General features: G+C 35.3%; 1 protein-coding gene across 1 annotated transcript in view; it reads right to left on the reverse strand.

The window, feature by feature from the left end:
- The window catches only part of cic (Putative transcription factor capicua), a 519891-nt gene that overhangs the window by 136970 nt on the left and 366371 nt on the right, over positions 1-16550 (reverse strand). The window contains exons 16-17 of the mRNA XM_067138869.2: positions 3466-3560; positions 3207-3361 (exon numbers count right to left, since the gene is read on the reverse strand). Coding sequence (XP_066994970.2) covers positions 3207-3361; positions 3466-3560 — 250 coding nt within the window. The remainder of the gene's footprint in view (positions 1-3206; positions 3362-3465; positions 3561-16550) is intronic.

The raw sequence follows: 16550 nt of genomic DNA on the forward strand, positions 1-16550 counted from the left end.
AAAGAGAGTGAGTATTTGGCTGTATTATAGACCAAAGGGGAGCACATGACTGGCCCACGTGCCCCGTACTGCCATCTGGATTCATTATTAGAACTACTACTGACCAGCCATACTAAGCCATATATCGATAGAACAAGGAAACGCACGGGAGTTTAAAATAATACGAAAATTACTGAAACTGCTCTGAAAATCAGGGGATCAGTCCCGGCGATTGAGAGATTGGGAAGAATGATGAAAAATCAGGAAACTTGGCACATCAGTATTATGCAATTTCAAACAATATCAACATGTTTTTCTACTCCTACAAGTTAAAAAACAAAAGAAATACACAAATATATGGTAACTAAGTTACCTTTCTTGCAGCATGATCACAGTTGCTTCTTTTGCCTCAAACAGATTCTTCTCAGAAAACTGCTTTTGATAGCAGATCTTGATGCAAGTGTGATAACAGGTATAACTTGAAAACAATGTTCTCTCACTCATGGGTAAATAATGCAGATATCGAGCTCGAATAATAAAAATAACAATAATAATAATAATAATAATAATAATAATAATAATAATTATTATTATTATTTTATGTATAGCTGTGAAGTGTTACATCCATTTGGTGGTGTTATTATTATTATTATTATTATTATTAATCATGTGTACATATGATATGATCGCGTGTGTTTTGAGGTTATGTCATGAAACGTGCACTGTATATAGACATTTATATCAGTTCAATTAATGTAAATACCTGTAAACTAATATTATAATTTATTCTTACCTGTATATATAAAGTGTAATCCATAATTGTGAAACACACTGTAACTTCCAGAATGGTAACAGGCACGAGAACGATTGAGAATATTCTATACATTATAACTGATGTATTACACACTCCAGAATTTTCATGAAGTTATACTTTGTAATGCAACTTTCTAGAAGCCTGTCCAGGCACCTATATAATTGACTGTGAAGTTAGTTACTGCTGAGTTATGGACAGTTAGATGTTGTTTGGTAGGGCTGACATGCAATATTTGCAGTCTCCATATTGAAAAACTGAGTCATCTGTTTTCAACTGTGTTTCAAAGTTGTAATCTCCATGTGCAGCGATTGGTAGTTTTTAAAAATGGCGGCTTTGTTGATACTGTGACTGAGGTTATGTGTATGTTAATTTGTGAATATATGTGAATAAAATTAATTGTACAGCACCTTGTGTGCGTCTGTGTGGATATGTTAATCTCAGAGCATGATAACATTTGTTTTTTATTTTTCACCAGGAAAGCACTAAGAGTCCTTGTACTCATATTTGATCGAAAGTCAGTGTGATTTTTGTGAACAATACTGAATATTCATTCACTTGAAGAACTGCTGTAAGGAATCACTAAAACAGCAAACATCACTTGAGGAAGAACTGAATGTTTAATGTTTTCATAGGTATCTTTCACCTTCGAAATTTTGGCCTGTGCTACATTCACAGTTTGAAATGTCGTCATTTAATGGATCTGTTTGGTAGGAAGCAAATTACATTTCTAGTTTGCCTTTGTTAGTGCTCTCAATTGTGTATGGAAAAAAAAAAAAAACACCCACTGATAAAAACAAAGTACTGTAGTTATTCTCAATGAAATATCCACTAATTCTGCCGACTTTACCACAGAGTAGTTGGATGCTGGATGTTGTAGTGAGGAAATTTCTCATCACTTTGAATAACTGTCTCATGTTATCTTCAGATAAACTACCAGCCTCACATCATCTCTTCTTCACTTACATGAAAAAATTTCCATGGCTCCCACTATTCCAATACCCTGTTTATTGAATCAGTGAGAGAAAACAATCTTGTGCTAACATATTTAAAGATTTTGTGGCATTTGAGCTCAGGTCCACTCATTTCCAGATACATCTTCAATTGTTTTAATTTTTATTTTTATGAAAGAAATATATGTCTGCTAACAATGTCTCCATGTTTGCACTTGGTTCCAATATTTTAGTACAGTAACCTTCTGGGCAGCTAAGCGAAGTCGGTGACGGATACAGCCTCGTACAACCATTGAAGGATTCTGCTCTTTCCAAATTGCTGCCACTCCCTTAAATTTACCTACCAATGTATTTAACTGTTGCATCCAAATGATAAACAGTTATCTTAATTATCTTAATTTCTCTATCTAACACCTGAAATATGCATCCACCAGTAGTATCATATTCTATGAAGCAAACAGCACAGTAACAATCTGTTCTTTTTTCTCCACAAAAATAAGTGAACACCAATGGATATAATAAGCAGTGATTGTTGTTATTTCTACCATCAGTAGACAATGAGTAAGGTGATTTTTGAAGACTGCTGACTATTTCAAATACTGTTGACTCAGACATGCATCTCACTATTGCAGTTGCCTTGGTTCGGCCACATCCCCACTTTTTAGCAATTTCCGAGTCAGGAAACATAGCCTTGAATAATGGTCTAGCATGGTCTGCTACAGATAAGGAAATGTTACGTTAACCAAAAAACATGTGAAATAACATTCAGCATATATAACCCTATTATCGGCACTTTTTCAGCAAAGAAAAATTATAAAAAATGAATGTGTTTTTTAGATTTCACATGGCGTCAGCAGTCACCACAACCTCCATGTTTAACAGAAAGTTCATATGGTCCTAGGCATAGAAACTCTTCCGTATACTGCTTTTAGCAATGTTGATTTGCCACAAATCCGTTTTGTCTATCGTCACTTGGCTCTTCATTGCTTTTATGCTTAAACATCTCGTTATTTTATTTAACACAGAAATAGGCTTGCATTACATGAAACCAGCATCACTTAGTGTTATGGAACAAACGCAGGCAATTCATTATTAAACTATAGGTAACAAAACAAGAATTGAATATGCATACAGCAAATATGTTATACTCGCGATCAAAAGTTGTAAAAATGCTGGGCTGAGTGGTCAGACGGTTGAGGCGCTGGCCTTCTGACCCCAACTTGGCAGGTTCGATCCTGGCTCAGTCTGGTGGTATTTGAAGGTGCTCAAATACGTCAGCCTCGTGTCGGTAGATTTACTGGCACGTAAAAGAACTACTGCGAAGTTGCAAAATCCGTAATAATCAGTACCGCAGTATATGTGAGAAATCTGTAGAAACTACAGGAAATCCATAGTACTTGGGATCTTGGCATAAGAATGTTGTGACAACAACGAAACAGATTAAGACACACAATTTAACTTACTTTGTCATGAAATCCTGAGCTTCCCACAGAAGGTGATGGTAAAGACACATTCAAATGATTCTCTTTTATAGTATCAGGCTGCTCAATGCCAGTGTCCATCGACACAGAAGTTAGGACAGTCTTCACCCGTTCATCTGGTTTGCGGCTTATCAGCCCTATTAGAAAAAAGAAGGAAAGATAAATGGATAGTGTGAATACAGTATGTAAACTAAACTAATTATTAAATTAATGGTTAATATACACACATATAAATATTTACCTTGGTAATATTGTTGATTGTTAGCTCTTTCTTCATGTATATGTTCACCATGGCTGTTATGATTGCTCAAAGGCTGCTCTTCACTGCTGAATAAGCTGCAGCAAGAGAACATTTTTGAATATAAGTAAAATGTATTTGTATGAAAAATAAGTACAAGTAGAAAAAATCCACTACTTCTCATAAATCAAATACACTATTACCTTGTGAGTTACATCAGCATTTGAGTATGTAGTAACTATATACAAAACGGCTTAAAGATTTTAAAAGTCGAACTCATGACAATGCCTTGTATAAGTGTAAGCTGTGGTGGGATAGAGAACTGGAACTGGATGTTGTGTGTTACAAGAAGTTAGAGTTTGGAAATGTAAAAGTTTTTTTTTTTAATTTAACATATCTGAAGGATTTTATTTTGTTTGTAATATTTTGAGAAATGAAGAAATAAGAACTCTGGACTTTGCTGGAATATTTGTTTATGTAGCTGAAGTATGTGTGTAATAATTTTTCTTTCAGGTAATAGGCAAGAAATGTTGAACTGTACCGTGAGAGATGCAAGAAGTATTTTGATTAAAAAATTATGTAACTAGTAAAATGTAATTTAAGAAAACCTCAAGATTGGATTGTTAACATTGCAAGAGTGTTAAAGTGATTTGTATATCATGATGTAATTTGGTAACATTTAAAAAAATGTAAAGGTGCTTTAATTTGGAACAGCCTGTACCGCACGCGCAGTTATGGATGTTGAAATAACTGATGTAATTTATCTAGCGTCGGTAGCCAGGAAATGACCATATATGGTCATGCGAATGTACTGGCGAACGAGAATCTAGTGGAAATTGTTTCTTATTGGTTGATTGTAATCGGGCCATATCCGGTCTTCTTGCCGGCTTTGGAAAAATGATGCGTATGCTCGGCGTCATTTTCAATCCGACCGCCCTAGCGAGCGTTCGCGCTCGAGGGCTACCCTCGGGAACTCCTGCCTTTCTGAGGCAAGTGTTATTTTCTTGTTATTATGTTTTCTGATTTTGTTTGATTTAATTTAATTCCTTTGCGTTTCGGTATTTTCTTGCTTAATGTAATTTTCAAAGTTTAATATTCAACGTGTCTGAGTTTGCCCTAGATTCTCGTTCTCCTAATTTAAAGTCTTTCTCCTGTCTTTTAATCAACTATCCTTTCATTTGTGTTTTGGTTTCGTAGTTATTCTGTTCATCAAATGTCTAAAGTATCTGCTGCTCTGTTATGTAACTTCGTCTCTTGTAAAAAAATTTTATTTGTTATTTTTAATATAATTGAGCTAGAGGGTGTTTCATGTAAGTCTTTTCTCCCCCATAACGTTATACGTTCCATACACCTCGTAGGGCTTCCCGCACGTTCCACATCCTGTCTTAGTTGTCATTTTAGGCCTGTAAGTGTTTCCTATATTTGCTTTTATTTTGCATATCGAAAGATACTCGTCACGCTTCTATGTTTCGGTATGAATACTTCGCCAATGCGTTATTTACTATTTCTTTAGTCATATTATTAAGTATTATATTATCTACTACTGGTATTATTTTTTATTATTATTACTGCTCTATTATTATTATTTCGCATTATTATTATTATTATTATTATTATTATTATTATTATTATTATTATTATTATTATTATTATGTGCAACCGTAATTGTCCCAGGAGTGGTTACATTTGTTAGCAGAGCATGTTATGGAAAGGAACTAAGGCTTATAATGATAATTCTCGGCTAACTTTTCTAAAATTAATTTTAAATCTTTTAAGTTTTAATACAGGCCTAGGTTGTAAGTGTTCTGTGTGTGTTCTTAATTCCCGCTTTTTGTTTTTCACGATTCTTGCGCGAGTTAATCTCACCACGTGTTTTTCGTCCCACGTTGTGCAGTCTTGTGTTGCTGTATTTCGTACCTCGTACTTAATTAACGGTTGGAGGAAATGGTGCGTCACTATTTGTAACAAGTTTTTTTGGGTTTCGTTAATTTTAATAAATTTTCTTGTGTGGCAAAGTTTCGCTTGACCACGTGATTTGTAGTAAAGTGATATCTTCACATTTCGTGTGCTGTGTTCGCTTTCCGAAAGTCTTCTTTAATAAATTTCAATATGTGTGATTATGTCTAGTTCTCTTCCATTTGTGTTCCGATTGTAACATTTGTGTAATTTCCGGTTGTTTTAAACTATGTCGTGATATCGTGCTGTGTATTGTCTCGATACTGTACTCCCGTGTTTGAATTCATGTTTATCTCTTGAACAGCTGAAGTGTGTTGAAAACAGCGTTTGACCCACTGCGAAGTGCACACCCTACATCCTTAAGTTATCGAGTGTCCGTTCTGTTTGTTTTCCTTCTAGACAACGTAAATTGTAGTGTGAATTGTCAGAGTGATCATTGTGTTCTGGTTTAAATTTTAGCACGGAGTTTGCTCAGTTTTCTGTAATTTCTATTTTGGTAAATTTTTGGCAACAATTTTGAGGTTATGTTGTAAAGTTTCGTATATTTCTTCGAGTGTTTTCCTGTTCGTAAATCTCGTGTTTCAGCAATTATTTTCTAAATTTTGTTTCTTGTCGCCTGGTATGTTATATTTGGTACTATTCTACGCGTGTGATCTTCTAAAGTAATGTTTACGTCATGTTGTAGCTCAGTATAAACTTAAATTTCCGGTCATGTGTTGATGTTTATGGTTTTGCTGGATCTGGGTTCGTTTCCAAGTAGGTATGGGACTATTTTGGCGACTGTTTCCCAACTAGCTGCTAAATTCAAAAGTTTCCTAGTTTGTTGGGTGCTTTTCCATCGTGTAAGTGTCTGTTTCCTTGTTACGTATATTTATTTACCCGTGTGTTCTTATACTTTGAGGGTCTACATGGCTATGATAGTCTTGTAGGGTGAAACGTCTCACCATATTATTAGACCAGCTAGGCTGAGGCTCATTATGGGCAAATTTGAAGGGTTACAGATCTGCACTTGTGCTCGTGACATGTTCGAATTCTAGTGTATCTGATATGAGATTCTTCTGTGATCTTTTGGCCCAATATTAGGTGCCTAGATGGAAAATGATGTCCCTTGTTATTGTAGAATGATTACTAGGAATATTTTCTGCAAATGTTCATTTCGGTATCCTTATGCTGAGCTATAAATTGTTAAATTCATAGTAGGTCTGCAGGTTGTCATGATTTTCCTTTCTGTTATTTTAAATTTGTCACTGGTGGAATTTTGAAGGTATCGTGATTTAGCTAAGCCACTCAGTTAATTTTTCTGCTTGTTTTCTTTTATTCGATTTTATGAATATTAAAAATTTTTTGCATTACGGGTTCGTGTCTTCTAAATTTTAGGTACTCAATTTGTAGAAGAATGGGATTCTGTAGACTGAGTACGGTTCTAAATTTGTAGCTGTGCTGTATCTGTCCTACGATTTTTGTATATAATTGTGCCTTGGGTAGGCATAGGTGTGTGTGTGTACTGAGACTTAGGGCTTTAGGTGCTGAGAGGCCATTCCTCTTTTAGGAGTACGATAGTGGCCCTAAGAGTCTCATTGTCGTGTGATAAGTTCAAGTGTACTTGAGGTCATGTACTATCCTTTTTCTATTGTGAGTATTACTTGATGTGTCATCGCACGGGTGTTTTTGTGTGTGTATGTGTACTGTGTTCTTGTGATGTGAGATAAAGTCAGTATTGAGGTCGTCCGTGCCTTTTACCATTGGTTGGTAATGCTGATTCAGGGATCGTCGCACTTGTTTTGGTGGTTTGATGTTGTCTGTGTGTATGTCAGAGGACAGATAAGCTTGGTAGTCATGTGTGTAGTGCAGTTATCTGGTAATCTCTGGTATGAAGGTTGTACTTGTACCTTTTTATTTCTTATATCAGTGAGTTGGATGTCTGCATGTGCACTCCTGCATTAATTTTGTTTTCATCTCTTAGTTCCTGTTGGTAAATGTAATGTGATTTCGATTTGATGTTCCTGGCTTAATTGCGCCTTAATTTGACTGGTGTGACACGCAATACGTAATGTGAGTTTATCTATGTAAAAAAATTAAAAAAATAAAAAAATTTATGAGTACATGGCATGGCAAATGAATAGTGACTTACTAACCTCAATTCATTGAAGGTGGTTGCAAGCCAACGTAATTTAGTACTTATTTCCCTGTTTTGAGTTCCCTTGCAACATTTTGAATTCTTCCTTTTATTTGATTGTTTTTTTCTTAAGGTGGGGTAATTAAGAATGCACACGGTAACTTAATTTGGTAGTTATAAGGAATTAGTTGTAAGCAAATTTTAATTAATTGGTGCGCACCATTTTTCGGGTTCTGTAGTTAATAATTTAGTTTAAGTCACCTTAGTTGTAATGGGAAGGGTCATTTATGATCATGTTAGGTGTATTTTAGGATTATGTTGGATAGAATTAAGATTTTCATAGTTAGGGATTTTGTAACGTTTTGGGCACTAGGGTAAAATCTGGCAAATTTTCTTTTAATTGTTTAACTTATCCTAAATTCTGAAATAACACTTGCCAAGGGGGCTGGGGTATCCCAGAACTATAAGAGGGACCTCCCGAAGGAGGCCTGTTATTGTTACTAAAATACAAAACCCACCCTCAAGGCTCATCTTAAAGTCATCAATAGTTCAGGCCAGTGGCCTAAGTTCTTCAGTTCCAAGTTTCTGCTGCGTTTGTTTATGTTCCAGTGACTGCTATATCACGGACTCTGTCCAACCTGGGGTGTCTGTTTGGAGTCTGCAACGCACCTATTGGCCACTAATATCTGATGGTGGAATTGGAAGGTGGTTCTGATGGCGGCAGTCTGCAGTGCTGCGCCAATAATCTTCGCCTGTTTTGGGCCAGTTCACTAAGTTGGTGGGCTGTGCTGAGGCTATAAGTGAGCTATGGTTGGACTGCAATATGGATGGAGATATTGGCAACGGCCGCTTTCAGCGCCTTCGTTTGACAGCGATACTAACGCTCTACTTGTTTTTGATTGTATGGACGTTCCTGAAGAGAACGATGATAAGAAATTGTAGTGTGGTGCAATTGTAGCGTTGTGAAAATCTTCAGATCTCTGTTTAAGCCTCCCTTTTAAGTACATTTAAATTTGTTATTTTTTTATTATTTTATTTTTGTCGAGCGGAGCTCGACTTTGTGAGGAGGAGTATGTAAGCTGTGGTGGGATAAAGAACTGGAACTGGATGTTGTGTGTTGCAAGAAGTTAGAATTTGGAAATGTAAAAGTTTTTTTAAATTTAACATATCCTGGTATGTAAGCTGTGCTGGGATAGAGAACTGGAACTGGATGTTGTGTGTTGCAAGAAGTTAGAGTTTGGAAATGCAAAAGTTTTTTTTAAAAATTTAACATATCTGAAGGATTTTATTTTGTTTGTAATATTTTGAGAAATGAAGAAATAAGAACTCTGGACTTTGCTGGAATATTTGTTTATGTAGCTGAAGTATGTGTGTAATAATTTTTCTTTCAGGTAATAGGCAAGAAATGTTGAACTGTACCGTGAGAGATGCAAGAAGTATTTTGATTAAAAAATTATGTAACTAGTAAAATGTAATTTAAGAAAACCTCAAGATTGGATTGTTAACATTGCAAGAGTGTTAAAGTGATTTGTATATCATGATGTAATTTGGTAACATTTAAAAAAATGTAAAGGTGCTTTAACTTGGAACAGCCTGTACCGCACGCGCGGTTATGGATGTTGAAATAACTGATGTAATTTATCTAGCGTCGGTAGCCAGGAAATGACCATATATGGTCATGCGAATGTACTGGCGAACGAGAATCTAGTGGAAATTGTTTCTTATTGGTTGATTGTAATCGGGCCATATCCGGTCTTCTTGCCGGCTTTGGAAAAATGATGCGTATGCTCAGCGTCATTTTCAATCCGACCGCGCCCTAGCGAGCATTCGCGCTCGAGGGCTACCCTCGGGAACTCCTGCCTTTCCGAGGTAAGTGTTATTTCAGTGTTATTTTCTTGTCATTATGTTTTCTGATTTCGTTTGATTTAATTTAATTCCTTTGCGTTTCGGTATTTTCTTGCTTAATGTAATTTTCAAAGTTTAATATTCAACGTGTCTGAGTTTGCCCTAGATTCTCGTTCTCCTAATTTAAAGTCTTTCTCCTGTCTTTTAATCAACTATCCTTTCATTTGTGTTTTGGTTTCATAGTTATTCTGTTCGTCAAATGTGTAAAGTATCTGCTGCTCTGTTATGTAACTTCATCTCTTGTAAAAATTTTTAATTTGTTATTTTTAATATAATTGAGCTAGAGGGTGTTTCATGTAAGTCTTTTCTCCCCCATAACGTTATACGTTCCATAGACCTCGTAGGGCTTCCCGCACATTCCACATCCTGTCTTAGTTGTCATTTTAGGCCTGTAAGTGTTTCCTATATTTGCTTTTATTTTGCATATCGAAAGATACTCGTCACGCTTCTATGTTTCGGTATGAATACTTCGCCACTGCGTTATTTATTATTTCTTTAGTCATATTATTAAGTATTATATTCGTTACTACCGGTTTTACCTTATTATTATTATTATTATTATTATTATTATTATTATTATTATGGTAACCTGTATTGTCCGATAGCGGTTACACTAAGAAAACCTACTAACACTAAATATTGGTCATGTATGGGGCAGGTTTTTTTCCCTGGATATTCCACTTTTCCCTGTCATCTTTCATTACAGCAACACTCTCCAGTATCATTTCATTTAATATGTCTGTCACTAATCATTGCCCCAGAGGAATGTGATAGGTTTCAGCAGCCAGCACAATTCCTATTCTCACTGCTAGATCTGCTTCATTCACTTCATTCTCGACCCCACTGAATGACTGGAAACAGACCGCGGATTTTCATTTCCTTTTCATGAAGAATTGTTACACCAATTTGGACAATATTAACAATAATGGTTAGAATGCAGATAATAATTCCTTGTATATACAAAGTGTGTGAGAAAAGTAATGAGACTGGCAACACTGTGGGCAATCTGGCAACGTTGTGTCTACTGGCCTGTGCTAGACCGGTTTGTTTATCAGTTCCACTTCCTCAGTCCGAGTTTCAACTCCGTACAGCTAGCACATTATTTTTGACATCGCCATTAGTGAAGTTGTGTTTTTGTTGTGTGTTTCAGAAATGGAGCATCGGAATTTAGAGCAATGTTGTGCAATAAAATTTAGTGCTAAACTTGGTGAATCCGCGAGTGTGACTTTTGAAAAGTTGAAACAGGTCTATGGGGAACATTGCTTATCAAGGGCACAAGTTTTCCGCTGGCACAGATCATTTCTGGAAGGCCGAGAACACGCTGAAGATGAACCTCGCTCAGGGAGGCCTTCAATTTCAAAAACTGACAAAAAACGTTGAATGTGTGAGGGCTCTTGTGAGATCAGACCGTCGTTTAACAATAAGGATGATGAGTGAACAGTTAAATATAAACACTTTCACCATATATCAAATTTTGACAAACGATTTGAACATGTAAAAGATTTGTGCCAAAATGGTGCCGAAAAACTGACGAAAACGTTGAACTGAACAGGACAATCGAAAAGACGTGTGTGTTGATCTTCTTGAGAGGATTGCCAATGACCAAGAATTCTTAAATTGTGTGATCACAGGTGATGAATCCTGGATATTTGAGTAAGATCCTGAAACAAAGCAGCAAAGCGAAGAGTGGCACACTCCAGCCGAAGAAGTGTCGAATGAGCAAATCAAAGATCAAGACCATACTGATTTGTTTTTTTGACAGTAAGGATATTGTGTACAAAGAATTTGTTCCACCAGGACAAACTGTCAACCAAGTGTTTATAAAAGTGTCCTTGAAAGGCTCAGGAAAAGAGTGATTCGTGTGAGACCAGAAATTGCAGACAAGCGGATGCTTCATCATGACAATGCCCTGTGTCACACGGCCATTTCCACCAGTGAATTTTTTACCTCAAAAGGCATTACTGTTGTTCCTCAACCCCCCTATCCTCCTGATTTGAGTCCTTGTGACTTTTTCCTTTTCCCGAAATTGAAACCTATCCTAAAAGGACGTCATTTTGGAACTCAGGAGAACATTCAAAAGACTGTGACCGATCAATTAAAAGCCATACCAGTTGAAGTAATTAAAAGAAATAAGTTTCATAATGATAGATCCGTATTGAACTGTGATTACAATAGAGTAAAATAATATATTATTATTGGTCCACCTTATCAATACAAAATGAAAATTACATAGGGACTAGTTTCGACCTAGTAATAGGTCATCATCAGCCTGAAGTAAGTCAAAGATCGAAGAAAACATAAACAATGTAAACACAAGTACAGTCTCTTTAAAGGTACATACCAAGTGGGAAGTTGAGTAGATATATATTAAAAATAATAACTCATCCAAATTGACGAAGCACTGAGCGGAATTTATGTAAAGTTCGGTGCGCCGTATATTATAAAAGACCACTGTGCACTAAATGATGCAATAAAGAAGAATAGTAGGTTGAATGCTGGCTTCTTCTTAGCTCAGTGCTTCGTCAATTTGGATGAGTTATTATTTTTAATATATATCTACTCAACTTCCCACTTGGTATGTACCTTTAAAGAGACTGTACTTGTGTTTACATTGTTTATGTTTTCTTCGATCTTTGACTTACTTCAGGCTGATGATGACCTATTACTAGGTCGAAACTAGTCCCTATGTAATTTTCATTTTGTATTGATAAGGTGGACCAATAATAATATATTATTTTACTCTATTGTAATACCAGTTGAAGACTTCCAGCACTGCTACCACGAGTGGAAACGACGACTCCGCCGGTGTATAGCTGCCCAAGGGAACTACTTTGAAGGGGATAACATTGTTGTTTGAAAAAGACTGTAGTTAGTATAAAATCAGTCTCATTACTTTTCTCACACAGCTTGTATGTCAAAATAAGCAGTCATCATATTGTAAGAAGTCAGCGATTCTCATTTACAACACTTCACTGATTTTTTTGGTTTATTTTTAATTTATCAAATCTAGAGACTTTATGATTTCATTTTTGTAAGATTCATTAATATTTCCTGTAAAAATGTCTGTTATTAAAATTTGTTGTATATGTAAAAATAATGTATCATAAATCAAAGATAATTTTTTTTTAAATACTCACTTTTCTTGATGGAAGTGTTATATCCATAGCAAAAATACAGTCAAATGACTAATACAGTTTGTTTGAGTTAACCTGAACACAACACCACAAACATTTAATGTCCTTTATACATTCATTTATTTCAGGATAGGCTGGTTGGTTTAAACCATGGTTGAACAACCGTTAACAGGGGTACTTTTTATTACTTTTTAATGCCTACTAGTAAATACAGTACTTTCCCAATTCTTTCACTAGAATGACTGTTTAAAATTAAACTATTTTAATAGCTTATTCTCGCCATAAGACCTCTCTGTGTCGGTGCAACGTACAACAAATTTTAAAAAAACTTTTTGAGTTACACTTGCCTGTTGTTAGACCAGTATCCATCCAGTGACAATTGTACTAGTTCATATCCTTGTTCCTTTTGTTGTGGATGAAAAAAAAAAAAAAAAAAAAAAAACAAAAAAAAAAAAAAAAAAAAAAAAAAAAAAAAAAACAGAGAGGCTTGGATTGGCTCTCATATGATGAGAGAAAAAAGGAGAGTAGAAAAGGATGTAGAGCCAAGTGCAAGAAATGTGGATACGATGTGAAAGGCCAAGTACAGATAACAAAGAATCGTATAGAAAAATGCAAAGAAGCCAACAGTGCTGATGAAGGTATGATATCTGTTATTTTAGCACCAATGGTTCTTTTTAAGCTTTTCTCACAATGCACCTTAAGTCACTTCATTAAATCTTCAATAATTTTCCTTTAATTTTATCTTTTCTTTTTAACTTACTAGTTCCCTGAAAGTCGATGTGCTATAATATTTAGCAGGAATTTACTTTACTTTTATGAATTCCCATTTAGCGTCTTTTGCTCAAATCCAAGTGAGTGAGAAGCCTATTTATTACCTTTTGTCAATAACTTTAAACAAAAGAAATTAGAAAGCATTTTATCATCTTTTAAAAATTACTGTAGGAGATATTAACAAAAGCAATGGTGCACAAATGTGCAATGTACAGTACATTTTGAGATCAATTTTCCTTAAAAAACAGTACAAATGGACTTTGGTCTTTTCTCACACCTCATGACATATCTATCACATTGTTTTTCACACGACCTGCATATGCACTAAAAATCTGGTTGACAAAAACTCTTATTCCTACACACTTTGTGGTGAAAACTGTGCACTGAGAATTGTGTCATCAAGTCGCAAAGTTGCACGAAGCCTGCATCAACAGGTGTCTTGATGAAATGGAGCTCTCTCATTAAAGTGTAGGCTATGCATGAATTTTGATGCACAAAAAACATAAAACCTTTTTAAGAACGTTGACTTAACCTTCTCAAATTCTGCAAGATGCTTGCACTTCAGATGCGGCCACATCGATGACTGCTAAGAAGCATTACCACTTACGTAAAAAAAAAATATTTTCAGGAGAGCCCAAGACATTCTTAAATCGCAAATTTTGGCCCAACAAGGTGAATTTAACATTGTTACTGCAACTTTTATGGAATTTATGTATTCTGTAACATATTTTATTAAGAAATGAATATTTCAAAGGAAAAAATGACTTACGAGGTATCATAGCAAATAATTTTGTCAAACATGGAGTTACGATGTTTTAGAATTAGGGATACTGAAATACTGTGTAGAAATTTAATTTTCACCAAAAGTACAGTAATTGCTTGAAATAATAGTTACAAGTATGGAAAATCAATTACCAAAATTACCAAAATGACCTGATATATGTGTCCATTCAATTTGTTCTTCAAAATAAATCACCATTATTTAACTTGGTCCTCCAATCTAATGTGGTAAATTATCATAGAAGGCATGCACATCTTTTGCAAAACTATCTTAAACTGTTAAGATAATGATATTTTGAATTTTCAATCTGCTTTCATATAACCCACACGTGATTTTCTTTGGTCGTCATGATAGATCACAGAGTCAATCGATGAAATGAAGCTTGTAGCATATGATTCCTGAGGGATTGAAATTTAGAACCATCAAGCCTCTGACTGTGGGATCCAATACACAAGTTCCAGTTTGAATAGAAGAGTATCTTTGAAGCTCTGGATATGCGTAGTTCAAAATGAAATCATACGAAAGAAATTTTGCTTCAAGATGGAAATGCTTCCTTCTGGCCGTTTTTGCCACAGCTGTACAATCTGATGGCAAGAGAATGTCTCTATTCCTTAGCTTGAGTTTAATTATCGCATTGACAGAGTCCACTTCCATTTGAGTGTGTCCTTTCACCAAATACCTGTGCTGTATCTCAATATTATGTTTCACTTCAAACTCAAGTAAGGCATTTGCAAGTAGTGTTTTTGTTTTGATGTCCACAGCTGTCTTTCCACATTATGATTTTTTTGGCATCCATACTATTTTTATTCATATAGTCAATCAAGCAAGAAGCACTAGCCGTTAGGTCAAGATACAATTTGATGAACTGTAGATCCACTCTAAACACTTTTGTATTTTCGTCTTCATTTTGACAGAGTTCCTAATCCTTTCTTATATCACCTCTTGCCTCTTCCTTTTTGGAAATATGCTTTTTCCATTCTTCTTCTCCTAAATTGCCTGCTTTTTAATTGGTGGAAAGCAATGTTCGTTTGGTCTGCTAAGATGTAAAACGTATGAAGGCTTTACAGTTTCCTTCCATCGGATTTGCATTTCTATTTGTACATGTCAAATTGCTGTTGCTTGCTATTAATAACCATTTTAAGATACAACTTTGTGGTGTCCATCCTACAATAGTGAGCTGGAAGTGTTGGGATATCCTTTAGGAAACTAACTGCATACACCTTATTGGATTTCTTCCTAGTATACTTGATGGTATATTTCTTAATATTAATTCTGTCCTTAGAGGTAATTGATCAATTACGTACACAGCATTCCTTCAGAGAGAATGTTTGCAGTATTATTTTCTCGCACACACAATGTCGTTCTTTTCCAATTTTAATTATTTTGAAGTACCTTGTCTTCTATCACTAGCATCATCCCTCTTTTGTTTCCTTGACACATACACCACTAACGATTTGATGAGGTTCAATTCCCATTAATTAGAATGTTACTCTCTCTTGGCATCCTCAGGAAAGATTTTACTGCATCTCCGTTTTGATTTTTTAATGGATAATTTAGTGCATCTTGGATTGATATGTCTTGGCATATCTTAAAACTGTTCATACTAGGGTTTCGACAGTATCCAACGTACTGTTTATTTGTTATACAAAGCCTTTTACTCATTTCCCTCTTATTACCTGCAACATCAGCTTTCTTCCTTCATTTCTTTACTTTAACGGCCAATTCATTCAAGGCTTGCCGTATGTCAATCACTATAGCAAGATGGAATAAAAGGAAATATTTGGTCATTCTGAATGTCAATGTCGATAGCAGAATCATTTATATTATTTTCTTCAGTAGCAGAAAGGGTATTTTCAACATATGAATGAGTGTTGGCATTTGGATTAACTTGCTTGCTGATATCACTAACCTGATGAATGTTGACATCACCATTGTCACACTCATCATAGCATAGTAATGATCTCTGCCAAGTTGAAATCGGAATCTACATTCTACATTTCCTAACCCGACCATTTCAATGACCAAGTCTTCATTTCCAATAAATACAGGTATAACTTGTTCACTATTGAGAGGTCTTGTTGTAGACCAGTCCCAAAGTATAATGATATCACACCCATTGTTACTCTTTCCCTTGCTAGTGCCTCCAGCTTGGAAATGTCTCATCCCAGTCCCCGATATTCTTTAATATTGAGGCCACTGGCTTTACGAGATAGAAGAAGGATAATTTCTTCATCACCTGACAAGTCGAAAAACATGAATCCCATTCCATCCTAAAAGCAAAGTGTATTTTGTTTGTGACAACAGCTGATTAGGTTATGTGTATGTTCATGTGAAGTTACGGTGAAATAGATAAGTGTACCAACTGACAGCATTTTGTGTGCGCCTATATATAGGTCTATATAAAGTACATGTTTCATGACATAAC

The sequence above is a fragment of the Anabrus simplex genome, chromosome 1, assembly GCF_040414725.1.
Source record: "Anabrus simplex isolate iqAnaSimp1 chromosome 1, ASM4041472v1, whole genome shotgun sequence".
Lineage (NCBI taxonomy): Eukaryota > Metazoa > Arthropoda > Insecta > Orthoptera > Tettigoniidae > Anabrus > Anabrus simplex.